The sequence below is a fragment of a genome, unplaced genomic scaffold (genome assembly GCF_019419815.1).
Source record: "Pyrus x bretschneideri cultivar Hongxiangsu unplaced genomic scaffold, Pyrus_bretschneideri_v1 Contig3, whole genome shotgun sequence".
In the NCBI taxonomy this organism is placed as follows: Eukaryota; Viridiplantae; Streptophyta; class Magnoliopsida; order Rosales; family Rosaceae; genus Pyrus; species Pyrus x bretschneideri.
In genome coordinates, this window is record NW_025999612.1 from 12,785,139 (window position 1) to 12,811,405 (window position 26,267).

Consider the following 26,267-nt stretch of genomic DNA (forward strand, 5'->3'; position numbering starts at 1 on the left):
AATTGCAAGGATGACACGTCAACATTTTCACTTTTGTCCATTCACAATTAAGTAGTTAAAATGACACTTAATATTACGATTTAGTAATATTTTTCTTTACTTATAAACGAGCGTTTTTAAGTTTGATTTCTTAAAAAGTGAATTCGAATCAAATTATTATTATAATTAGTTCAATGTAAAGCTTATTTACCTCCCGCTTCTGTTGAGTTTAATCGTTAAAACTCATGACTTATCAATATATTTGATGCATAAATTTTTTTTTTTTTGTAACTAAGTCGATACTAAAAAATAGTTGTCTCCTTCGAATAATTATTCTTGTAAATTAACAAAATTGACCTCAAAAGGTTGAATTGATAAATCACGTGATTAAACTTAACAAAATAATAGATTCAAATAAAATGTATATGGCATATTATCAAAAAGTTTTAAATACAAATGGTTAATTGTAATTTTATTTTTCTTGAAGTGGCTAATTAGAAAATTGAAAAGAAAGATGGAATATATGTGCGACCCGATCGGAGAAAACGGATTTAACCCGCGAAAGTAAAACGAACTCCAAATTTCCAGGTGAGAAGCAGCGTTAAAATCCATATATTTCTCACTCTCACGCTCTCGCACCGTCTCTGCCTCTCTATCTCCTCCTCCTGCTCCGCCTCCTCCGCCCAACCACACCACTGCAGGTGGCGATCAACCAATGAGCGACGCTCCCGCTCTGTGCATCTCCTCCGCCAGCTGACCCTTCACAAAAACAAAAGAAAACAACCTTCATTTCCGATCAAAATTACCAAAACACCACAATGTCCTCCTCCCGCAAGCTCCTCTCCACTCTCCTCCGCACCTCTCTCCGCCGCTCCGCCTCCGCCACCAGACCCGCAACCTCCAAACCCCCCCTCACGCGGCCCTCGGGGTACCTCCTCTCGCGCGCCGCTCACTACTCGACGTCATCGGCCGCAGCAGCCACCGCGCCTCCCACGCCCGCTTCGCCGTCAGTGAGTGAAAAAATCACAGATGATTTCACCGGAAAGGGCGCCGTCGGCAAGGTTTGTCAGGTGATCGGAGCCGTCGTCGATGTTCGGTTCGACGACGGGTTGCCGCCGATCCTCACGGCTCTCGAGGTCCTGGATAACTCGATCCGATTGGTGCTCGAGGTGGCTCAGCACCTTGGTGAGAACATGGTGAGAACCATTGCCATGGATGGAACCGAAGGGCTCGTTAGAGGTCAGAGAGTCCTCAACACTGGCTCCCCAATCACTGTAAGATCCTCCTTTCTGGCTTTCTATTTCTCAAAATTCAATCTTTTCTCGTGTTTAAGAGTTTATTTATTTAATTTTGTATTAAAAATGAATTTATTGATTAAATTTTGAAACTTTTGAATAATGGGGTTTTGGAAATTTATGAATTGTGTATCTGAAATTTGTGTGGATTAGGTGCCTGTTGGCAGAGCCACCCTTGGCCGGATTATGAACGTTATCGGAGAGCCGATCGATGAGAGGGGTGATATAAGTAAGCAGCAGCTGAAGCTCTCCAACTTTTTAAATTTGGTTTGCATTTGTATTATTTGTCAATATTATTAAGTTATAAATGTTGTAAATGAGTGTTGTTTTGCTTTCGATTCATCAGAGACCGATCATTTTCTTCCCATCCATAGAGAAGCTCCGGCTTTCGTTGAACAGGCTACTGAGCAGCAGATTCTTGTCACTGGAATTAAGGTACGGCGGCGGTGTACTAAATAAATGATGGATATGTAGATGCTAAGGGAGAAAAAAAAAGTTGAAAATTCAAGCTAAATGTTGGTGATGCATACAATCGGATTGCCAAACTCTGGAAAGGTTTTCGGTGTCTTTTTTTGTTTGTCATGTCTATTTTTAGACTGCAACAGATTCGAAGAGAGACTTTCTTCCGTATAATAGTATGCTCTTTGTTTTCTGCATATTAAGTGATCTCGGCATCAACCAAAACAAATAACATTTGTGTCTAACCTTTATCAAGGTTGTTGATCTTCTTGCACCTTACCAAAGAGGAGGAAAGATTGGGCTCTTTGGGGGTGCTGGTGTTGGAAAAACCGTGCTTATCATGGAACTCATCAACAATGTTGCCAAGGCTCATGGTTGGTTCCATTTAGATGCTTTTTAGTTATCCTCTCTCTTGAGTAATGATATCTCGGGTTATAAAATGTTTCATCCTCCTTCTGCAGGTGGTTTCTCAGTGTTTGCTGGCGTGGGAGAACGCACAAGAGAGGGTAATGATTTGTACAGAGAAATGATGGAAAGTGGTGTCATTAAGCTTGGAGATCAGCAGGTTAACTTACTGCAACATGACATAATAACTGTCCTACATTTCCTTTGCATTATGTTGTTCTCAATTCTGTTCCCATGGATTCCAGAGTGAGAGTAAATGCGCTCTTGTCTATGGACAAATGAATGAACCTCCTGGTGCCCGTGCTCGTGTTGGGCTCACAGGGCTGACTGTGGCTGAGCACTTCCGAGATGCTGAAGGACAAGATGTGCTTCTCTTCATTGATAACATATTCCGCTTTACTCAAGTAAGCTCTCTTAGCACACACACGCACACATTGTTCAGTTCATATATTTCAACTTCTTCTAACCAAATACCGCCCTTTTATTTATCTTCTCTTCAGGCTAACTCAGAAGTGTCTGCCTTGCTTGGCCGTATCCCATCTGCTGTCGGTTACCAACCTACCTTAGCTACCGATCTTGGAGGCCTTCAAGAGCGTATTACTACAACCAAGAAGGGTTCCATTACTTCTGTTCAAGCTATTTATGTGCCCGCTGATGACTTGACAGATCCGGCTCCTGCAACAACTTTTGCCCATCTTGATGCCACCACTGTGCTGTCACGACAAGTATGTAGTCTTCTATTTCCAATTAAATTATGAAGCAGGAATGACCATCTACTTTTTCTTCTGCTCCTTATGTTCTTAGATCTAACAATTGGTTCATGGTCAGATATCGGAGCTTGGCATCTATCCTGCGGTGGATCCCTTAGATTCTACATCTCGCATGTTGTCCCCTCATATTTTAGGAGAAGATCACTACAACACTGCTCGTGGTGTTCAGAAGGTTCTTCAAAATTATAAGAACTTGCAAGATATTATTGCTATTTTGGGAATGGATGAGCTCAGTGAAGACGACAAGTTGACTGTTGCTCGTGCCCGTAAGATTCAACGTTTCTTGAGCCAGCCTTTCCATGTAGCAGAAGTCTTCACAGGAGCTCCTGGGAAATATGTTGAGTTGAAGGAGAGCATTACCAGCTTCCAGGTGATGGACATTTTCCATATTTCCTTTTTGTCTTGGTCTTGGATTAGTCATCACTTCGATTTTGCTAGAATGATTCCTTTATGTGCTAGCCCTTCAACTCTCTGACGTTGTGTTGGGGGATTTCATTTCTACAGGGAGTTTTGGATGGGAAATATGATGACCTTCCTGAGCAATCATTTTACATGGTTGGCGGAATTGAAGAAGTCATTGCTAAGGCGGAGAAGATTGCTAAGGATTCGGCTGCATAATCACTCACATTAAGTTGGCTCTTCTCTACAAGGCTATATTACCAAAGAGCTAATGTTGGCTTTGGAAAATCTCAGGAATTTCAAAAAAATTCTTTTCGGAGAAATATAGGTTTGTCATTCCGGGAACTATTTTTGGTAGGTTAAGGGTTGTGTTAGGAAGAGAATTGAGGAAGGGACATGTTCTGTTAGGCTCCGTTCCCCTTTGTGCAATAAGGTATGCACTTGCGTTGCGTGTATTTATTTATCTATCTATAATCATTTGAATTCCTCACCAGAGGTTTTCTTCGTCCTGTGTCGGTCCACAGCTTCAGCTGCTTGTAGGGTTTCTTTCTCGAATGGATGCAGGTCGATCCTTCATCCTTGGCTCTCAACGAAGGAGGTAAGTTACCACCTTTACTCATTGAGTTGGTTTGTGTTCAGCTCTGAAATTCTGTCTGGCTGGTGAGAAAATGTGGGAAAAGTTGAGTCGGAAAAAAAAATCATTTTATTTTTCTTTCGTGATTAAACACGCGAGTGGTGTTTAATCTTTACATTGCATTGACGTACTAATAAAAGTACTTTCTTTATTCACGATCTTCCTAATTGAAGCTACAAATTAAAATTCTTTCGGAGGAGCTTCAAATCTTCAAACGGCAAGTTGCATTGTTTGTTGTTACTCAGTCGCTGATCTGCGTTTGAGTACAACAAACAGGCTAACAAATTTCTTTGATTCGAGGATGGAGGAGGATTCTTCGAGTTTCTTGCGGAACAAGTCAAAAAGATGATCCAGATCAATCTCCTCCCCGAAATGCTTCTGAATCATTCCCTCCATCCCGGATCTCACGCCGGAGGCAAATGCCTTGGGCTGTGGTTTGTCCCCGCTCAGGATTTCCATTGTCTCTGTGCTGAAACATCCATTAGCTTTCACAATCGCTTCCACGTCTTCGAGCGAAGCGATATATTGTGGTATGTTAAAGGAGTCCACTTTCTCTTCGGAGATGAAACCCTACTCAAGAAACAAAAACACCAAGGTCAAAATGGTCACCAGCCTAAAATAACAAGGCAAATCGCTTATCTAGAAAGCACTTGTGCGCATAAGCTTAAGCAGGTTGAAATGTTTATCACAAAATCTAAGTGCTTCCTAAAGAATCTGGCAGATGTTTCTCTAGAAAACGCTTCTATGAGCCATAAATATTTATAATTTTTTCTGTTAGATGTAACCAGAAGTGATTTTGGAGTCAAAAAGCGTTTTTAATCATGTTAGAAGCAATCCCAAATGGCGCTAAAGGAAGCGTGTTACAGAGAAAGCTCTACATAAAGTCATTAAGTTCTATGATGTACATACACTGAGCTGATCATTTCTTACCTTCTTGGCCATGTCCATGAGGCAGGATCCAAAGAGTTCTTTCGCCGTGTTGACGAAAACTTCTGCATGAGGGATTCCATTGGGGCGGCCGGGGACGACAAACGCCATCAACCCTCCGCTTACAATCTCTTGTGCTCGAGCACTCAGAAAGCAGTCCATGTCCTTGGCATACTGAGCTTCATACGCCTTAACAACGTGGTTTGCCGATTTCGAGTAATGAATCCGCCCTTTGTTCCAAGCCGGCGAGTTCACGTCCACCACTTCTTCCGGGACTTTCGAAAGAAATTGGAGGGAATATGAAGAGTAAGCAAAGTGAAGAAAGGCCTTGGGGAAAAGCCGAGAGTAAAAAGAACCTGGCACGCCTGCCGCGTAGTACCGCCTGTCCGAAGGCATAGATTTGAAGAGCTCATTGAAATCGTTGGAGGCGTGATCGTTGAAAAAAACTTGGAACTCAGGGAGCTGAGAATTGTGTCCTTGGCCTTGACACTTTTGCTCCACAGCATCAAGTACGCTTTGCACTGCATGGAATGTGTTAGGCCCGACGGAGCAGCCTAAATCCGTGACTCGAAAGGCGTTCGTCGAACAGATGATTTTGCTATCGAGCTTTTCGAAAATTGCTTCCTTGATCAGTTCCTTGCCAGCTTCTATGGCTTTTCTCTACAGAAAAGATAAAGAAGAGGAGCTTGAGTTATTTTCTCCTCGTCAACGTGAAACAAGCTTCCATTATGTGAGTGAAAATTATACTGCCCCCTAGTGTATCTTATACGTCGAAATTTTTTTTATTGTTAAATCTTAGTGCATCTTGCACGTCAAAATTCTATTATCTATCCATTAAGTACGTCAGAAACAAAGTTAGAAATCTTCTTTAGTGCGGCAACCTTAACCTCTAAACTTGAGAAAAAAAAATCATGATTCTTCTATAATTTCATTACTTTTATTTTCTTCTCAAATTTCATTAAGCCAACTTGTAGACATTTTTCCAAATGATAAGCTTATTATACTTATTATGTGAAAACTTTAACTATACTACTTAATGTGATACATTCAAATTATGCAGGTGTCTTTTATTTTTTCTTCGTCCGCACAAAACTTCAGTAGCGGCAACTGCCCCCAGTGGGCCTCTCAGCCTCTGCTACCTCCGTCCCTCCCTCCCTGAAGTGAGTACTATCTTTCCCAATGACATTATTGACATGGAATGTGGCACAATTTGTTTCATTGAAAAAGATATGCATTGAAGTTTTTCTATCCTTCAAAGATGAAGTAAAAAAAATAATACTTCGATCCCCACCAGTTGAATAGTGATAATTTTATATCCTTATTTAATGGCATGCACTGGTAATAATGTAACACATTACACGTATCATTCGATAAAGATATAGGGCATAACACTGTGACAACTGACACACCTGCAATGCTGAGTTTTTGCTGTAGCTGTAGAGGCTATCTCCACCGTTCATCGGACACGCCACCAATTCTGCCATCCCTCTCTCTCTCTCTCTCTCTCTCTCTTATGTGTTTATCTTGTGGATTAATCGTTGATCCTCTCCTGATCAAGTCCCCTATTAATTTATACCACTCGGAAAACTTTGACCAGTAAAAAGAAAGAACAAAAGTTTAATTTTGAATGGAAAGTAATTAAGACATTGATCGACTAAAATGAGCACATGCATGCATCACATTTAGTCGTCAAAATTTACCCGAAATTAAAACAACCAATCACTAAACCACAACATATATATAAAACCATATATTACATCTGAACATTTGAAAGTGATCATAAATCTAAGCATGCGTGGAGTCATTACGTGGTCAAATTTGGTCAAAGGGAATAAACTATTGGTACGACAAGTCTACAAAACTTTTATATGTCGTCATCGCGTGCGTCATGGATGTTGTTGCTCAAACTTTTCAAATCTAAGCCAAATTTGTATGGACTGTTAAGATGTTGCCTACAACGAACTGTGCTGCCACCTGAGTTACTTAAGAATCGGCGGCACGGAGCGTTATTCGTCCGTCGTTTGTCGTTCGAAGGGGACACTCTCCAAAGCTGACGCTCAGGGAGGTTGATCTGAATGGGCGCTATAGGAGAGGATTGTGCGTTCTTAGCTCAAGTAGAACTCGTGTCACACGTAACAGTAGAAAGTTTCTGTTATTATAAACTTAATCATGTCCAAAACACGAATCCCTACTTAAATCAACAAATAACAACTAGGACTTATGTCCAGTTGTTAATAATTTGGCATGAATTCAAATGTCACGTATTAATTCTTACTTTAATTCTAATTTATGTATGAAATTTGCTAAATTAATCAAACTATATCAAAATAATTTGTCTGACTTGACTTATCTTCTCCAATACTTTATACCTATATATATATATATATATATATATATATATATATATATATCCTATATAGATGTTTTCTTCGATAAAAAAAATTTAGATGTTTGAGGAAACAGTGGTTGCAACTCTTGCAGCAAGTATTGTTGACACCTAAGTATGTGAGAATGCGTCACTTATATGTGCAAATAAACGTTTTTTTTTAGGAGAACTTCCTGATTTTGTTTACCCGATACGTGACCGTCAACAATTTCTTTTCTTCACTCGAACAGTTCAAGGCTGCGGAGAAATGCTCATTCACCAGACTTGATTTCATTTGAGTTTTTCAGAGTTTAGATATAGGGTTATAACCAGTTGGTTGCTCTCGATCTATTTAAATTTTGTATTAATGAGTTGCAATTTTTGTTGGTTCTAAAGGGACAAAGATAATCTGCAATACGACTAGAGATATAACTCAGTGAGACAACAAATTTTTTCGAACGAAAGGATTCAACATTATTACGTGCCGGTCTCGTGTAGCATGTTGCAGTTTAGTGCTACTTTCACAACCCAACACATAGTTTGGATAGGAATGTGATAGTTTCATAAAAAGTTGATGACTAGTTCACGAATTTTTCGTTCAATACTTGTGCAACTATCTCATTCTTTCTTTGTATAACTTGAATTTATCTTCTCCAGTGCTTTATTTATTGCTTATTGCAAAACAATTCTCTCTATATGAACCCAAACAGATACCTAAATTATATCTCTCTGTATATGTTTGTCTATCAAAGATATTTGAGGAAACTAACCGTTGTAACTCTGTGCAAGTATTTTTGAGATCTACTAGACAATCTAAATGTTAAAAGTTACACTAAACTTTTCTTGGGATGCAAAAATAAAATTGGCTTTTCGAGCATCTTTCTCTCTTCTGAGAGTATTTCTCACCTTTCTGTGTGAGTTTTTCATTGTCGGTTTTTCTCCCTAGCCACCGCCCCGAGCTCCGGCAAGGGTCGGTGGCAGTCCTCTGTTTCCTTCCTTGTTCTTCTTCCTTCTTCCTCCCTTCTTCCGCTTCTCTCTTCCCTCCGTTCAGATTCCCTTCCACTTCCATGTCTTTCATCTCTTTCTCTTCCTCTGTTTTCAATTCCTTCCAATCTCACTTCAAGTTTGATTCTTTCCCTGTTACTTCCTCTTTCCCGATCTGCAACCTCTTCTCTTCACAGCACTTGGCTGTGTTTTCTTTGGAAGGTGTGTAGAGTTTTTACTCGGGTGTTCACACCACCACCTTCCGTTTGCTTGCCTTTATTAGCACTGTTGTCAGTGGATTTTCCACCGGCTTCTTGGCATGTGGGTTGTTGCAGGTTGGAGGAGTTTGGCTGCTTGCTACCAGTTCGGGGTGTTGGTTTATGCTGGTGTGGATGCTCTGTGGTGTTGGAGCACTGGTTTTCTTCACGCTTGGGGTTTTGGTTGGTCGGCGTGCTGGACGGCTTGCGTTGGTGGCTTTCAACATTGTTGGCATCGGAGGGGATTGCAAGGTTCTAGGAAGTTCTGTGACTTTGTTTGTGTGTGTTCGGGGGCCCAAAATTTGTTTTGGACTCTTTTGTGTGTACTGTTCAGGTCCACTGTTTTGTTTTGTACTTATGTAGTTTGTGGACCTCTTTGTATGTTTGTTTGGCATTGGGCCCTGGAATATAATGTCCAGTTTTCCAAAAAAAATGAAAAAAGTGAAATTGTTAGGATGCCATGTGTCAGCATCATATTAATAGTATATGTTGTATAAATAGGCAGCTTAGAGAGGAAAGGCGTTGTTGATTTTATAATAGTTGTAATAGTCTTCTCTATAATACAAGTTATTGTGCAATTGAGAAAAAAGTGGAGTTGGGTTCTAACATTGGTATCAGCCAGTCGTTCGATTCCTCTTAATCATTTACTCGTTGACGCATCTCGCTTCGTGTAAGGCCATGGAATCTCGCGTCCCAAATCTGGGAGCCATGTTCGCTGAATTCAAGAACGAAGTCAAGAGCAGTCAAAACCTAATCTTGCAGCAACTGCAGTTGCTTATGGCGAGAGGTGGTGGTGGATCGGTCGGGTAATTTTCGAAGCCAACCCATGCAAATCCTCATTTCCAGGAGGGGATGTCATGGTAGGAACGTTTTGTCGTAAAAAAAGGTAAGAGCCGACTTACCTGTTACAAGAGAAATGGTGACAAAGTGTAATTCTAAATTTTTTAAATTTTATTGAGAAAAAGATAATTTTGTAAGTTTATGAGTGCACTCTTAACAACTTTGATGCATTAGTGAAACAAGAACTTTGTAACGACAATTAGATTAGAGTTCTTTTTTTTTTTTTAGCAAAATATTATAACAAATTAACAATATAACCATTTTTTTTGACAGAATCATTTGGAACTCTACCATTTTATCTTGCTTTTCTTTCTAGAGTAGAACATTTCTCTTTTCAGTATTTATTTTATTTTTTTAATAAACGATATTATCTCTTGCTTTTCTTTCTAAAGTAGAACATTTATCTACACTAAGGGAAATGGAGTGAGTTTAGTTTCACAATGGTCTAGCAATAATGTGATTCAAATTTGTCTTTAATAAGAATTGAACTTAAAACCTCTCACTTACAAATGAAAAAAAATATTACTAACCGTAGCATGACTTCTCTCTTCACTTTTTTATTCTTAGTTTTGATCCATGTTGTTTGAGAGGTTAAGCATATGTGGTACACTAGAATGCAACACATCAAACTATTATCTATATGATAATGGTCAACGGAAAAATAAATAGCAGGTGAAGATTCGATACAAATTTTTGTTCTACAAATTTAAATAAGCAAAATGTCAGGTAGTCGTAATAAAACGCCAAGCATAACAATGATCAAAGAAAATACAAGTCGAAAAGCTCGTCTAGGATTTTGACCGTACGAGTCGAAACACCAAGTATATTCAAATCAATTTTCCTTGCGTTTTAGCGCAACAAAAAACTGGATTGTTCTCCCTGACTCGATCATAAACCGTTGCTGTTCAAGCTTCCTACTGTACAAGTCGAAAAGCTCGTCTAGGATTCCTTCTCCAAAATGCTGCTTGATGAGTCCCTCCAAGATTGCCCTCAGATGAGATGCAAAGTTTGTCAAGACACTGTCATCTACGTTCATGTGAGGCAAATGTTCCATTCTCTCTATGCTAAAACATCCGTTTTGCTCTACAACGGCTTCCAGTTCTTGAGCAGACGTGAAATACACAGGTACATTGAAAGAATCTACTCTCTCTTCTGGAATAACACCCTGCATTGAGGAAGAACATCAACATATAGCAACAGTTGAACATATAGCGCAACTCAACAAAGAAAAATCGTGAACATAAATACGTGACATAAAATTCTCAAATTTTGTTTCACCTAGTATTACCTTTCTAACCATTTCCATTAGGCAAGCTTCTAAAAGTTGGAAGGTCGCACTTGCCAAATGACGGGTACCATTGGGGCGGCCTGGAATGATGAGTACCATCAGTCCTCCGCACACCATCTCTTGTGCCCTGGCATTCAGAAAGCACTCCATGTCCTCAGCATGTTGAGCTTCGTAAGCCCTTACTACTTCATTGGTTGAATTTGAGTATTCGATTCTCCCTTTGTTCCAAGCAGGACTGTTTCTGTCCGCTACATCTTTTGGCACTCTAGAAAGCCAATGAACTGTGAAAGAAGAGTGGAAAAAATGAATTGAAGCGTTAGGAAATATGCGACCATGGAAAGAACCAGGCACGCCGGCTGCATGGTATCGCCTGTTGCGAGGGAGGGCTTTGAAGAGCATGTTAAAATCATTCGCAGTGTGATCATTGAAGAAAACTTGAAATTCGGGGAATTGGGAATTCATCATATTAGATTGATACTTGAGCTGCACGGCCTCGAGTATGGTTTCGACCACAGAAAATGTGTTAGGCCCAACGGAGCAACCCAAATCCGCCATCCGAAAGGTGTTGGAAAATCGAAAAATTTCTATGTCAAGCTTTTCTGCAATTTCCTTGACTGTAAGTTGTTTGGCAAAATCCACATATTTTCCCTACAAAAAAGAGACCGAGCATGTTAATTTTATTTTAAAGGATTCGTAATTTACCTAATCCATCTGATTAGCAGTCACTAATTACAAATAGATTTGTAGATGTAGGACTAAATTAGTTTCGGTTTGGACTGCAATTCACACAACCAACAAAATTTACAGTTTTCAAACGGAAGAGGATCCTCTTTGTGGGATTCTAAAGATCCCCACATTCTAACTGTTTATCATACATTAGTTTTCGTCAGATAGTATTTGTATTTGTATTTAATTTTAAATATGAAAAGTCAAATAATTTCTGACCGCACGATGTACGATGAATGGTTAAGATGCGAGGATCCCTAGGATCCCCACAATTTGGATCCAAATCCTTTTCAAACCTCCACATTTTCTTTAATATAGAAACAACTTTATGTTAGAAATCTCACATCAGTTAGAGAAAGTAACAAAAAGAGTTTAGATATTTCAATCTCATTTCAATTAATATCGAGACTTTTTATGATAAAATTACACACTTGACGAATTATATAGATGATAATTATCAAATTAAAAACAATATTAATCTTGTTGAAAGTAAACCGTATTGCTTGTCTCTCTGATAAATCTACACTTTATAAGATAAACTTCAGCAATACATTCAGCCGCACTATAAAATAAACGCCGTCTTAATATCGTAGATCTCTTTTTTATATAAATATAAATATTTCATGAATGGAATTCCAAGATTAAGACTTTCTACGAAAAGATTAAATCTTTGGCTAGTCAATTAAATTTCTACAATTTTTTTTACTATGGACTGACCAACTCCATCTCTCCATCCACTTCACTTACAATAAAAGTAAAAATAAAAATAGTAAAAAAGAACCTGGATGGTGGAGTTGTTGGCATAGCTGTTGGGTCCATCTCCGCCGTTCATTGGAAATGCTTTGCAAAATTCCCTGCTGTCTTGTGCTGCTGCCATCTCTCTCTCTCTCTCTCTCTCTCTCTCTCTCTCTCTCTCTCTCTCTGCTTCAAATTTGTAAAGTGAAAAGATGGTCGTTTTCTTGTTCTTTTGACAGTGACAGATCCATCTCGCAAGATCTAAGGCTTTCCTCCTATCCTCCTACTCTCTCCTCTTCTCTTCATCTGAGCCGTTCGGATTTATTTGATGTAATCCAACGGGTCTCTAAACTGCCTCTCTCCGCTCTCTGTTTCACTCTCTCCTACTCTCTCCCTCTCTCCTTGCCCCGAACCCAGAATCATGAGACCTCATAACTGCTTTTCCCGTGCACATCTCGAGTTTATCGCCGAGCTCGCTGTCGAAAGGCAGTGCTTCTCCTCTGCTCAGATCCTCGGCTTCCTCAACTCCCAATATCGCTCTCGACCATCACCTTCATCCGCCGGGACATTGTCGGCAAACTCCACGATGCCAGCCAAAGCCCAGAAGACAAAAAATACCAATCTGCCAAAACCCAAATGAAATTTAGAAGCTTGTGAAAAATCCAGAAAAAAAAACGCATATGACAAACCAGAAGCTTTTTTTTTCGAATGAATGAAAAAACAATGGAATTTGAAGATGAAGGAGAACGTGGTGAAAAAGAATGGAATTTGGTCACGAGGGAGAAAGTAAAAGGAGAAAGACAGAGAGGCAGTTTGACGGGAAGGATAAAAAAATGAAGAGCATTTGAGAGAGAGAGAAAGAGAGGGTGTTCTAGAATTAAATATTATTATTTTTATTATTTTTGTTCTTAATTCGACACTACCCAAACGTTTGATTAAACTATTCGTAGTCTAAATCAGTCTAGCTTAATCTTTAAAATTAATCTAGTTTGAATTAGTTCAGTATAACTAACGCAGCCCAACTTCTAATGTGTTTTTCCTTTGGTAATTTTTTTTCTAATTATAAAAGGTTTAAAGATTAAAATAATTTTTTTTAATGTCAGTGATACTTCTCTTTTTTTTACATTAATCGTTTCTCATCTTTTTTTGTTTGTTTGTTTTTTTTTTTTTTTTTTTTGAGTCTTGTTTTTGATCAAACTTAGTTATAGTTATTTCCATGAAAAAAATACTAGTGCAAAGAAAAGAGGGTTCAAAAGACAACCCACAATCTAATACAAGCTCAACGTTTAAAAAAAAAATTAATAAAAATGATTTGAAAACTTTGAGTTTTAACGATAATGATAAAATAAAGGGTAAAATGAATAATACTATGATTGATTTTTTTAGTGTAAAAATATGATTTTTCGTTAAAGTTCCTTAAAAAAAATGCAAAAGAAAGGCCTATAAGGAGCCAACTGAAAAATAACAACAAAATCCTAAAATTAGAGAGGAAACCAGCATCCACCACCAAGTTAAACGTGCCTCCAGCGCAAGGCCACCACTAACAAAAAACGGGAGTGAGCGAGTCACTTGCACAATGAGTGCTCCCATAATCCTACCAAAGAATGCAAATAGCATTTTAACATCTGCCCAACACCCAAGCACATTGCCAAGGAAAAGCACCCGGACTGAATAGCAAAGGTTGGTGGTTGAGGATGCATGACGGAAATTAGCATCAAAGCAAGAGAAGGGCATGAAAGCCCATATCTAAGACAAGCTTATGTGAATTGGGATAAAGCTCGAGGAAATTCGAAGCACAGACCAAAAGTAAGGAAATGCATAAACTAAAAGGGAAATAGAGACAGAGGAGAAGTTGGAGTTGGAAAGGAAGGCTGGAAGGGGGTTGCCATCGACCACACCCAAAAGTAGGAGTCGGCGGCAAAGGGAGTTAGGGTTTTTATGCTTTCAGTGAGAGAGAAAAGGGCGAGAGTCATCAAGGGCCACGTTATATGGTATACAAAATTTAGTCTAAGTAATTGGTCTCCCCAGTATTACCAGAATTTGGGATAGAAAAAAAGGGCCACACCTAACTAAACTCAAATCAAGACATCAAGGTACAGCAAATCTAAGTCACATTCAAGGAAGGAAAATTGCTTGTAATTTGTTCTTCCTTCAAAATATTGCCCTGATCTTGGAGAACAACTCAAAAGATAAAGAAGTGTCGTTAATTTCTTCGCGCTAATGAGTAAAGTGTAGAGTTCATGAGAAGGAACCTGGCAAGTAGAGTTCATGGCATAGCAGTCCAGACCATCTCCGCCTTTCATCGGAAAACCTTCACAGAACTTGCTAGCTTCCTCTTCTGCTGTAATTTATATATGTTGGAGCAGTTATGTTTTTATTAATAATATATATGTTTATATATTTATGTTTTGTTTTATTACCAATATTATATACATAACGTTTTGTTTTATTATCATTATTCTATGCATAACAACCAATTGATTTTGACTTTTCAATGAGATAAGGAGTTACAGCTTTTTAATTTTGAAACATGCCATTGACTTTTCAATTAGATAAGGAGTTATCTCCTTTTAAGTTTGAAGGACGCCATTACTTCTTTGAATAGAGAAGAAAATCCTGACATGATACATAATCAAACCATTTTATTTGACTTACATTTTGATTTTGTCCTGCTTTCAATTCTCTCCAACCTTCAACGTCTCTTTATTCCAAATGTATATATAGTAGTCCCTGGAATCATTGGAGACACACGGAGAATATATATATATATATATATATATATATTTTTTTTTTTTTTTTTTTTTTTTTTTTTTCTGATACATAGTTTTGGGTAGCAACATATTGAGGGGGTGTGAGTTTGAAGGTTCTTTCACTGTGCAAGGAAGAACTTTATCAAAAGAAGAAGGTTCTAGGCTGTTGTATCCTGGGGACGACGTAATGTTTGAGAACTGCTTGCACGCTTTAGGCAGACTCGCGAAACGTCTTAAAGAGAGCGACTTAGTCCGCGATTCATCCCAAGAATCATTCACCACTCAAGGCTTCTACATTTTTCTGATAACTTCGTTCCTTTCTATTTCAGTTTTCAACAATATGTACTGGGGACTGATGAGAAGCTGCTATACGTGACATTAATCCATGCATTCAAGGTAAAAAGCTTTAACTATGCGACACATGAACTTCATGCCTAGGATAAGTCGGAGAAAAAGCTAAAAGTGCTCCTTGGTGTAAGAAGCACTTTCTGAAGAAGCACTTGTGAGATGCTGTTTTGGTAAGGCAGTTAGCTAGATTTTCAGCGAAAGGTTCAACGTGTTTGTATGAAACTAGGAAATTGAAGAAACGGTTGTGAACAGACGTGTTTCCTACAAAATCACCCCATAAAAGACAGAACGGTATAAACGCTTAGAAGATTACAACAGGAAATTGAAAAACAGAACGGTGGAAACTACATCATTTAGAAGCTAATGGGAAGATTATCCCATGACTCCAAACATAATATAAGTTCCAATCTCTAAGTCTTGCGTTTAAGCACAACGAGAAAGCTAATCGACTTTCCTGCATCAAAGATCGAGGATTGCTCTTCAATTTTCTTGCGGTATAAGTCAAAGACCTCGTCTAAGATTTCTTCTCCGAAGTGCTGCTTGACGACTCCTTCCATTGCAGCTCTCATGTGAGTCGCAAGCAGTTTGGCTTTAGAGACATTGTCCGGTGGTGCGAAAGCAGGTAAGTTCTCTATTTTCTCCATGCTAAAACATCCATTTCGTCCTACCGCAGCTTCCACTTCTCCGGGAGACATGGAGTACATAGGTAGGTTGAAAGAGTCTACTTTCTTTTCATCAACTATTCCCTGCATTAAACAAAAAACGCACAATTATTGTAAAATCGGATACAAAGTTCTCTTCCGTTTCTGATTTATAACATATTAGACTGTTTATGCGATTGCATATTTGTGTACCTTTCTAACCAAGTCAACGAGGCAAGATCCTAAAATTTGGAAGGTCATATTTGCCTGAGAAAGAGAATGAGGGGTACCATCAGGGCGGCCTATGATGATAAGCACCATCAGTCCTCCGTAAACAATCTCTTGTGCCCTGACATTTAAGAAGCACTCCATGTCCTCGGCGTATTGAGCTTCATAAGCCTTTAGTACTTCATCGGTCGAATTTGAGTAATGAATTCGTCCTTTGTTCCACACCGGACTATTTCTGTCTGCTACTTCTTTTGGCACTCTAGAAAGCCAGTGATTGGCATATGAGGAGTGAACAACTTGAACAGAAGCATTAGGAAATAGGCGACCGTAGAAAGAGCCAGGCACGCCCACTGCATAGTATCGCCTGTCCTGGGGGAGGGATTTGAAGAGCGTATTAAAATCATTCGGAGTATTGTCATTAAAAACGACTTGAAATTCCGGGATTTGAGCATTCAGCCCTTGGGTTTGGCACTTGTACTCCACGGCTTCAAGTATGTTTTGGACAGAATAAAATGTGTTAGGACCAACAGAGCAACCCAAATCTGCAATGGTAAAGGTTTTGGACGACGATAAGATTTCGATATCGAGGTTTTCTGCAATTGCCTTGCTTAGAAGTTCTTTGGTAGCATCCACAACTCCTCTCTACACAACAGAAGATTACTTTTATACCTACATAAATAAACACACATACACACATATACACAATCTAAGAATACTATACAAGAACCTGGAACGTAGAGTTTTTCGCATAGCCGTCAGGGCCATCTCCACCTTTCATTGAAAATGCTTCTGAGAATGTACTGGTTTCCAGTGCTGCCATCTCTCTCTCTCTCTCTCTCTCTCTCTCTCTCTCTCTGTTTTCTTGGAGGGGAGATGTTGATGGTATATTTGTATTGCATCATCACTGCTACTTGACACCAATCAAAGACAAAGAAAAATCAATTAAGAAATGTAGAAGAAAGTACAACTGCAAAAGTCCATGGTGGTGATGCAATTTCAGACCAACTATTCAACTTTTTCTATGTTTTTTTTGTTGTTGTTAAAGACTTTTACGTAACAACCCGTTCTGAAATTTACAAAAGAAAATGAGTATTTTTGTATTTTCATTAAGTTTGGGGAATAATTTTCTTTTTATTATTATTTTTGAGTCTTAATTGGTGAGCCCAAGCTGCCACCCCCTGTTTTGTCCCCCGGTTCCCTTTCCCTTTTCTTTTTTTTCTGAAAAGTCTCTCTTCTCTCTTCTCTCTTTCTTCCTCCGTGCTCTCTCCTTTCCCCCCCTCTCGTTGCTCTTTTCTCGGACAAGAACACACACACACCCAAGCCCACACCTATAGCTCTTTTCTAACCCCGTGGTTGTGTTTTGGACGTCAAACCATGAAGAAACCACCTAGGAGACATTTCCCAGTTTTCCGGCGAGCACCGCCCCTTTCGAGGCAATTTCCAGCCAAACCACAGCGAGTTGGCCGGCGTGCAAGGTATCAATATCTTCGTCTCGACGAGTACTACAACTTTCCTTTTTGTTTCACCTAATTTCATTGAGTATTGAAGAAGTTATGCTCATTTGAATCTTACCCAGTTTCCGGCGGACACCCGTGGCTTCCAGGCTGTTTTCCGGCCAACTCCGGCCACAATGACGAAAACTAAGGGTATATTTCGATTCCTTACCTTCGGGGCTTCAATTTGGTATATTGAATGACATGTTTTGGTTGAGTTTTGAGCTCCATCGGAGCTTGGGAATTCTTGTCCGGCCTTCTCCTTCCTTTGAATCCGGCGAACCAACAAACCCAAAACCTTTGGGCCTTTCCTGCCAAGCCCAAAACCTGGACAGCCCAACCAAACCTTTTTATTTATTTTATTTTTGTTTTGTTAATTTAAAGGCCTTTGGGCCGTTTCTTTTAAAGCCTCCGGCCCATTAACCCTAAAACCCATTAGATCCAAACCCTTAGGCCCAAACCCGGATCCAACCCAAGTCCAAACCCTTTAACCCAATCCGGATCCAAACCCAGACCCGTTTGGCTTGTTGACCCGGACCCGGTCAGACAGTTGACCCGGCCAACGGTCAGCGTTGACTTTGACTTTGACTGGTCAACGGTCAACGTTGACTTTAACCGTTGACTTTTTGGGTTTCGTGCGGGACCCCATCTAGGCTAATTTCAACGTCCTGAATCCGTTTCCGATGTCTGTTTCCCTAAATTCAATCGTTTGAGTAGAGTTTGACTAAATGTACCCTTTATGTGCTCATGGGCGATTATCTGTGGCGTTTCAACGGCGAAGTACTGTGAGTGGACCCCTTCTGAAAATGCATGTTTTGATAATATAAATGCATACATGAAAAACATGATTTGATGATTATGTTTTATGAAACGTTTTACGAGATAACATGCTTACTGAGGTTAGTTTGAATTATTACTATTTTTCCTATAACCCATGTTCTTATAGAATATCTGATGGATGACGATATAATATTTAGAACATGTTTAGAACACCTCTTTATAGTATAGACGATGCATGACTTTATACTATGAAGTTAATTTTCAATATATGTATGTTCACTGGTTTTGTACTTACCTAGTGGTCTTTTCCGCTACGGGACGTAGGGATAGATCTGGTCTGTCCCGAACGACGGTTTGGTGTTGGCATAGGGCCTGAAGTGTGTTTTTCTCTGACTGCTTGCTCAGAGACGGGGAGCCGGCATGGGGCCTGAAGTGTATTTTCCTCTGACTGTCTGCTCAGAGACGGGGAGCTGGCATGGGGCCTGGAGAATTGTATCGGACATTCACTAGTGTTTATTATATTTACATGTTATGATTTGAGATATTGCACGACATGCTAGGTTTCGGAAAACCTATGTTTATCATTATATATATGTGTTTTCATAAAATCTGGGGGTTAGTATGTTGATAACTGTTTTATTATATATATATATATATATATATCAACTTGGTCCACTCATGTTTGTTTTGCGCCCCCTTCGGGACTTAGAATCGAGGCATACAATCTCGACATCCAGGCACTTCCGCATCGGCATCTTCAAGTCCTCTTGGTGTAGGACCCACTCGTTGATTTCATTCAATTTTATATTATTTTGTTTTAGTTTTCTAGATTAGTGGTGTACTCTGAACACGGTCCTTATTTGCATATTCATTATTCTTTTATATTTATAAACCTTATTTATCCTTTGTTTTCAGTTTTTACACTCAATAAATGGCTTTCGCCACCCTCGGGTGTCGGCCAGCACGTGTCTATCCTGGTATTCGGGGAATATCGGGGTCGGGACGTGTCATTTTATGCATAAAATCGAATAATATCTTATCTATGGTATAATTAACAATTGAAAAAGTCCTAGATGGAATTGCATCTCCGTCCCTGGACTGCCTCTATATACTCATGCCATGCGGACTTACCTACAACACGTACGTCACATGGCTGTATCCCAAATCAATAACACGATTTCATTTGTAAAAGTCAATACGTGACATTACTTGATTCGGTACGTTTTCCAATCTCTTGTGGCTAAAACATCTGTTTTGTTCGACAGCAGCTTCCAGTTCTTCAGGACACATGAAGTACACAGGGATGTTAAAGGAAAGCACATAGCAAGAATAATAAGGAACTAGCTCGATCGATCGAGTAGTACAAGATCAAGTATGTGACTGTTGACTCTAAAAATTACAAAACCTACGTGGCGCGCAGGCCGAGTAACTAATAAGCTAACTACGTCCTTCGGTTGAGTGCAGGATATGCCAACTCATCGGCCGAGTTCGGCCGAGGAGTAAAATTTGTTGATGTCGCGTTGTTGACTTCTCTATCTTGCGATTGCAACCGAGGAAGGAACACTCTCGGTCTCTGGGTTCTATAGCCTGAAGACAAGGCTACTAATTCTGCGGAGTTCACAAATCTTTGGGGCCCGATTCAGTCACTGTGATTATATTCGTAAGAGTATAAGCACGTCGAATCGAGACCAAACTGTATGGGCACAGGTATTCAAACGTGATGTATGTCTTGATGGTAAAGGTAGTTCGGCCGTCGGAGTGCCGAACCCTGAAACTTACTTGCGAGTATCCAATCATAAAATCACTTAGCGTCCAGTACGCCGAGCAACACAATTCATAACACCTGACTATGCTGAGAAGGCTAGCAAGGTGACCTCTACCAATAAGGGTTCGAAATACCCTTCTCAGCCGAGACTTAGATAGGTAATCGGTTGGCTTTAAAGCAGTGCTGTTTATCCAAACTGAAGGTGCTCGCCGAGTGCCTCCACAGTGCTGTTTATCCAAACTGAGGGTATGTCGATAGAAAAGAAAAGGAAAAATCTCAAGGTGTTTAAGAGGTTTTGCGCAGGGCAATTGTATGCTGGATTGAAGGGGGCTTTTCTGTTGCATGATTTCTTGTATTTATAGCACCCCATTCCTTGTGACCGATTTGCATTCTGATCTAGATTGGGAGTCCTTGTCCCGTTTCAACTCTAACTCGAACAAACCTACTCCCACTGGGATTCTGAATTTTTCTTCCTTTCGAGGCTTTATTCTTTGTCGGTCGGGAATCCTGATCGCACCAGGACTCCTTTGATCTTTTCTATTTATCCGGATTACTTAGGATAGGATGTGACCGATCCTGCCAACAGGCCCAGGATTTATCATTCGGCCCATAGTATGAAATAACCTTGGGCCGAGCACATCCTGCTGCTCGGCCCAACAATATTATTTTGGGCCCAAACAGTGACACATGAACTTCATGCATAGAATGCACAGGGACGTTAGAATTCGAAAGTTCTAGAGGAGATCAATGTCTAGCATTAACTGAAGCATAACTTTTGATTGGCTTATCAATGCGTTGCGGATGTGATAGATGATTCATTTTAATCGGAAAGTATTTTAACAGCTTGACGAATACCAGAAAAGCGTGTTCAAATCAATTTTTCGTGTGCTTAAGAACAACAGGAAGGTTAATTGCCTTCCCAGACTCAAAGATGGATGGTTGCTCTTCGATTCTCTTGCGATACAAATTAAAGAGCTCGTCTAAGATTTTGTCTCCAAATTGTTGCTTCACGAGTCCCTTGGTGGCAGCTCTAACATGAAATGCAAGTAACTGGCTACTTTTAGTAACATTGTCAAGTGATGGGACACGACGTAAGTTTTCCATTCTCTTTGAGTCTCTACTAAAACAACCATTTCTCTCCACAGCAGCTTTGAGTTCTTGGGGAGACATGTAATACAAAGGTAGATTAAAAGAAGGGGATCTACTTTTTCTTCCCTAACTACTCTCTGCATAAAGGAAAAACACATAGAAGTCATTCCGTCGGATACATTATGGTGTTATATAATCAATCTTAGAGCAGGGGGTCATTTTCTAACCTTCCTAGCGAAGTCCATGGGGCAAAACCGGAGAAGTTGATGAGCCTGGTTTCACGAAGAAAGTGTATGAGGGGCATCATTCGGGCAGCATGGAATAATAAGCACCATCAATCCTCCATGCACAATCTCTTGTGCCCTGGCATGCAGGAAGCATTCCATGTCCTCAGCATGTTGAGCTTCATAAGCCCTTACGACTTCATCAGTGGAATTTGAATAAAAGACTTGTCCTTTGTTCCACACATGGCTGTTTCTGTCCACTAACTCATTCGGCACTCTAGAAAGCCAGTGAAGGGCATAAGAAGAGTGAACAAAGTGAATGGAAGCATTGGGAAATATATGAACCTAGAAAGATCGGGTACGCCTGCAGCATAGTATTGCCGGCTCGGAGGGAGGGATTGGAAGAGCATGTTAAAATCATTTGGAGTGTGACCATTAAAGAAAATTAATAGAATACCATCAATTGTATTTGGAGGCAAAGGTTTACAAACATCATTTAAACAAGAGCATCGATTTCTTCGTTCACAAGGCGAATCCAACAAATTTTTAAGGCAAAGGAAGTTTTAACTATAGCTTGACAAATACCAAACTTCATCGCATCAATTTGCCTTCCGCTTAAGAACGGCCAGAAAGTTAATTGCAGTTGAAGTTCCCGATGTAAGGATAGAGGGTTGTTCTTCAAGTTTCTTAAGGTACAAGTCAAAGAGCTCATCTAAGATTTCCTCTCCGAAATGCTGCTTGATAACTCCCTCAAAGGCAGCTCTCACGTGTGATGCGAGTTGGGTTAAAGGGACAGTGCGAGGAATCGGCACTTGAGGTAATGTTTCCAACTTCTCTAGATTAAAAAGTTCATTTCTTTCTACAGCAGCTTCCAGTTCTTGGGGAGTCATGGCGTACAGAGGTACGTTATATGCATCTACTTCCTCTTCACTCACTACTCCCTGCACACATAGCAGCGATAAAGGAAATGTCATTCACAATTGTAGGCAGCGCAAGAATTGAAGTATCATTTTTTGTTGTTGTTGCTGGTTAAGTTATATAGAAGTTATTTCATATGACAACACATATCATTGCTTACCTTTCTAGCCATGTCCATGAGGCAAGACCCTATAAGTTGAAAGGTCACATGTCCCATTGAATTCGAATGAAGGAGAGTATTGGGGTTGCCTGGAATGATGAGTACCATCAATCCTCCTTCTGCAATCTCTTGTGCCCTGGCATTTAGAAAGCACTCCATGTCCTCAGCGTGTTGAGTTTCGTAAGCCTTTAAGACTTCATCAGTGGAATCTGAGTAATGGATTCGTCCTTTGTTCCATGCCGGACTATTTTTGTCCACTACCTCTTTTGGTACTCTAGAAAGCCACTGAAGGGCATAAGATGAGTGAAAAAAGTTAATAGAACCATTAGGAAATAGGCGGCCGTAGAAAGAACCAGGCACGCCTGTAACATAGTATCGCCTGTTCTGCGGGAGGGAGTAGAAGAGCTTGTTAAAATCATTGAGAGTATGATCATTAAAGAAGACTTGAAATTCAGGGATTTGTGAGTTCAGCCCTTGGCTCTGATACTTTAGTTCAACAGCTTCGAGTATGTTTTCAACAGACAAAAAAGTATTTGGCCCGACCGAGCAACCCAAATCGGCAACGCGAAAGGTGTTAGAAGATAACAACACGTCTGTGTCAAGCTTTTCGGCAACTGCCTTACTTATAAGTTCTTTTGCAGAATCCACGGCTCCTTTCTGCAAAAGTGCAAAAACCCCGTCAACATATTTATTAATCTATTTGCTACATGTTAATATAACCATACATAAAATGCGTCAATCTTAGTAAACATTGAGATGAAATCGTTATCGGAGTTGTTAATTGCTGCTTCGCAAGAGATCATCAAAATCTTAAGTAACAGAATGAGCTTTACCAAAGAACGGTTTTCGCAACTGGATGTTTAAACAAGAAAGTGAATCCACATTACCTGCAAAGTTGAGTTGTTGGCGTAGCTGTTGGGACCATCTCCACCGCTCATCGGATGTGCTTCGGGTTCAGAGAAGTTACTGGTTTCCTCCTCAGCTGCAGCCATCTCTCTCGGTTTCTTTCTCTGGGAGAGAGGGGTTTTATGTCAATATTGTATCTTGAGGGGCATATATAGAGATAATCAAAACACAGAAAAAAATCAATTAAAAGCAAATTTAATAGTTAATGGTAATGAAGCAGTGTAAGACAAATTGGACGGCTAGCTTAATAAAATACAATGCAATTACATGTGAATCCAAAGGTTTTCAAACAGATTTAATATATTTTGCAGGCTAGAGAGTATCTCGCTCCTGCAGCGAATTTTCGGTTACAAGGGGAATCTGACATTTCCATCTCGTCCTTCCAAGCCATTGGAGCTAAGTATCGTGAAATTCACACTTTGTTTTTGCTACATATTTAATATATTTTTCAGGCTAGAGAGTATCTCTCTACTACAGCGAATTTTCGGTTATACAAGGGGAATCCGACATTTCCATCTCGTCCTTCCAAGCCACTTGAGCTAAGTATCGAGAAATTTACACTTTGTTTTTGCTACCGTTAGTTTTTTTCGTCTGACTTTTATACCTAGATTTTTGAGGTTCTCCTCTTGGAGGTGGGATATTAAAAGGAAGAACACAAAAGGATGAGAGAGAGCACCCATGACAACGTCTTATTTCTTTAATTTTTTTGTTTTTATTTTGCCAAAAAGACAATTTAATTTCTTTAACAAATACATAACTACAATTTTACATGTCAATTATTCAGTCGTGAACAAAACACTAAGCATAACAAAGAAACTCAAGAAAATTTAAATGTAGCAACTTCACAAACACCAGAACACCGTAACGCTCAATTTGCCTTGCGTTTAAGCACAGCAAGATAGATAATCAGCCTCCCTGACTCATACTCGAGGCGTTGCTCTTCGAATTTCTTGCAACACAAGTCGAAGAGCTCGTCTAAAATCTCATGGCCAAAGTGCTGCTTGATGAGCCCTTCTATGGCAGCTCTGATGTGAGATATGATTAGTTTGCTAATAGAGCCACTGCCTTGTGGAAATGGCAGATTTTCAATTCTCTCCACGCTGAAGCATCCGTTGCGTTCTACAGCAGCTTCCAATTCTTCCAGTGACATATAATATATCGGTACGTTAAACGAATCTACTTTCTCTTCACTAACCATGCCCTGCAGTAGGGAAAACTAGAATGTTAGTAAAGTTCAATTAAAGATATGTCATCTTACAATTTTTCATCTGTCACATATTAAATATGGGATAATAATGTTTGAAGTCGCAACTTATTTTCATTACCTTTCGAACCATCTCCGTAAGACAAGATTCTACTAGTTGATGGGTCCCGTTTCGCGCTGCACGAGGATGAGAGGTTTCGTGAGGGAGGCTAGGGAGGCCTGGAATGGTAAGTGCCATCAGTCCTCCATGCACAATCTCTTGTGCCCTGGCATGGAGGAAGCACTCCATGTCCTCGGCATGTTGAGCTTCGTAAGCCCTTACTACTTCGTCCGTGGAATTTAGGTAATGGATTCGTCCTTTATTCCAAGCAGGGGAGTTCTTGTCTGCAACCTCTTTCGGCACTCTAGACATCCAATGAATGGTAAAAGAAGAGTGGAAAAAGTGAATCGAAGCGTTAGGAAATAGGCGACCATGGAAAGAACCAGGTACGCCCGCTGCACAGTACCGCCTGTTTGGTGGGAGGGAGCGGAATAGCATGTTAAAATCATTCGAGGTGTGATCATTGAAGAAGACTTGAAATCCGGCAGGGATTTGAGAGCTCAGCCCTCGGCTTTGATACTTGAACTCTACAGCTTCAAGTATGTTTTCAACCGCGGAAAATGTATTAGGACCGACAGAGCAACCAAGATCCGCAACGCGAAAGGTACTACTGGAAGATAACAAGATTTCTACGTCAAGCTTTTCGGCAATTGTCTTGCTTAGAATTTCTTTGCCAGCATCCACTAGTTGTCTCTGCAAAACCAGAGATTGTGAGACATGATTATATAGCAGTTACTTCGTTTTGGAACCATAATTTGTATTGAAAGACATCGAAAATTCATCAGTCCACAAAATTAACAACAGAAGAACCTGGTAAGTGGAGTTCTTGGCATAGCTGTTGGGACCATCTCCACTTTTCATTGGAAATGCTTCAATTAGCTCCTTTGATGCAGCCATCTCTCTATTACTCTCCGTTTTCGTGCGGTTGGAGTAATGGCACATATTGTCCCCTCGGGGTTGTTATAAATAATAATTATATCTAGTACAGCTGCTTGATATTAAATTAATTAAGACTAATTATCGTCGTTTATGACAAATTTTTTCGTCGTTTTCCAGTTAGCTGTTTCTTTTTAAAGACAAGGACAGAAATCCATTCGATTCGTTGAATTAAAGAGGAAGAATTTTTACCAATTTTTACATTTTATACTGCCAGCATTGCACAATTGGAATTCATCCATTTTGTTTCATATTCTGTGCTGTCTGACTTTACCAGGTGGAATTTTAACTTATGGGCAACATCAAGGGAGAGGCAGACAACATAAACTACGTAATTTACCCATGGTAGTTATATGATTCCGACCACAACTTCGACGCCTTGCCCATGCCGGAGGGAAGTTCGAGACAGACAGCTGCCCGATGCGCATTCTAAGCAATATTTGCGCTTGAGAAGTTTGGGGAACGTGGTGAAAGAGACTAGTCAAATCTTTTAAAACATTAAAATTTGCCTCTATTGTAATTTTTCTGTGAAATTAGGTTATCTTCGTCCATTCAAGTTGAGAATACTAGCTATGAGACAAAAAAATGATAAATTTGAAAAACATTAGGAGTTAAAAACCAAACTGAAAGTTGCTATATGACAATGAGTAACCATCTCATGT

General features: G+C 39.8%; 6 protein-coding genes and 1 pseudogene across 8 annotated transcripts; 1 reads left to right on the plus strand and 6 right to left on the minus strand.

Moving 5' to 3' along the window:
- The first annotated feature begins 591 nt into the window (after positions 1-591).
- On the plus strand, positions 592-4,092 carry LOC103961763 (ATP synthase subunit beta, mitochondrial). 2 transcript variants are annotated; one of them, XR_007260247.1, is made up of 10 exons: positions 592-1,253; positions 1,428-1,503; positions 1,621-1,709; positions 1,990-2,107; positions 2,195-2,298; positions 2,384-2,542; positions 2,639-2,863; positions 2,967-3,278; positions 3,413-3,740; positions 3,832-4,092. XR_007260247.1 is itself a non-coding variant. In XM_048589620.1 (9 exons), the coding sequence occupies exons 1-9, from the start codon at positions 798-800 to the stop codon at positions 3,524-3,526; spliced, it is 1,653 nt and encodes a 550-aa protein (XP_048445577.1). In that variant the 5' UTR covers positions 592-797; the 3' UTR covers positions 3,527-3,800. The 2 variants fall into 2 exon arrangements, 1 of the variants encoding a protein (XP_048445577.1); XM_048589620.1 differs by lacking the exon at positions 3,832-4,092 and having other exon boundaries at positions 3,413-3,800.
- LOC103939327 (loganic acid O-methyltransferase) lies at positions 3,988-16,880 on the minus strand. 2 transcript variants are annotated; one of them, XM_048589622.1, is made up of 4 exons: positions 16,851-16,880; positions 6,278-6,354; positions 4,872-5,528; positions 3,988-4,511 (listed from the first exon to the last, which is right to left on the minus strand). In XM_048589622.1, the coding sequence occupies exons 2-4, from the start codon at positions 6,350-6,352 to the stop codon at positions 4,179-4,181; spliced, it is 1,065 nt and encodes a 354-aa protein (XP_048445579.1). In that variant the 5' UTR covers positions 6,353-6,354; positions 16,851-16,880; the 3' UTR covers positions 3,988-4,178. The 2 variants fall into 2 exon arrangements, with proteins under 2 accessions (XP_048445579.1, XP_009347685.2); XM_009349410.3 differs by lacking the exon at positions 16,851-16,880 and having other exon boundaries at positions 6,278-6,424.
- Positions 9,930-12,861, minus strand: LOC103939352 (loganic acid O-methyltransferase-like). The gene is made up of 3 exons (XM_048589621.1): positions 12,110-12,861; positions 10,603-11,250; positions 9,930-10,479 (listed from the first exon to the last, which is right to left on the minus strand). The coding sequence occupies exons 1-3, from the start codon at positions 12,203-12,205 to the stop codon at positions 10,147-10,149; spliced, it is 1,077 nt and encodes a 358-aa protein (XP_048445578.1). The 5' UTR covers positions 12,206-12,861; the 3' UTR covers positions 9,930-10,146.
- LOC103939362 (loganic acid O-methyltransferase-like) lies at positions 15,392-16,880 on the minus strand. Its single transcript, XM_009349451.3, has 3 exons — positions 16,758-16,880; positions 16,016-16,672; positions 15,392-15,907 (listed from the first exon to the last, which is right to left on the minus strand). Exons 1-3 carry the CDS (start codon positions 16,848-16,850, stop codon positions 15,572-15,574), a joined length of 1,086 nt encoding a protein of 361 aa, XP_009347726.2. The 5' UTR covers positions 16,851-16,880; the 3' UTR covers positions 15,392-15,571.
- Positions 16,881-20,941: 4,061 nt separating this feature from the next.
- LOC103939984 lies at positions 20,942-21,976 on the minus strand (annotated as a pseudogene).
- Positions 21,977-21,980: 4 nt separating this feature from the next.
- On the minus strand, positions 21,981-23,463 carry LOC103939383 (loganic acid O-methyltransferase-like). Its single transcript, XM_009349465.3, has 3 exons — positions 23,347-23,463; positions 22,460-23,116; positions 21,981-22,322 (listed from the first exon to the last, which is right to left on the minus strand). The coding sequence occupies exons 1-3, from the start codon at positions 23,449-23,451 to the stop codon at positions 21,981-21,983; spliced, it is 1,104 nt and encodes a 367-aa protein (XP_009347740.2). The 5' UTR covers positions 23,452-23,463.
- A 693-nt stretch (positions 23,464-24,156) lies between these two features.
- LOC103939372 (loganic acid O-methyltransferase-like) lies at positions 24,157-25,859 on the minus strand. Its single transcript, XM_009349457.3, has 3 exons — positions 25,480-25,859; positions 24,691-25,362; positions 24,157-24,566 (listed from the first exon to the last, which is right to left on the minus strand). Exons 1-3 carry the CDS (start codon positions 25,609-25,611, stop codon positions 24,234-24,236), a joined length of 1,137 nt encoding a protein of 378 aa, XP_009347732.2. The 5' UTR covers positions 25,612-25,859; the 3' UTR covers positions 24,157-24,233.
- Positions 25,860-26,267: the final 408 nt, after the last annotated feature.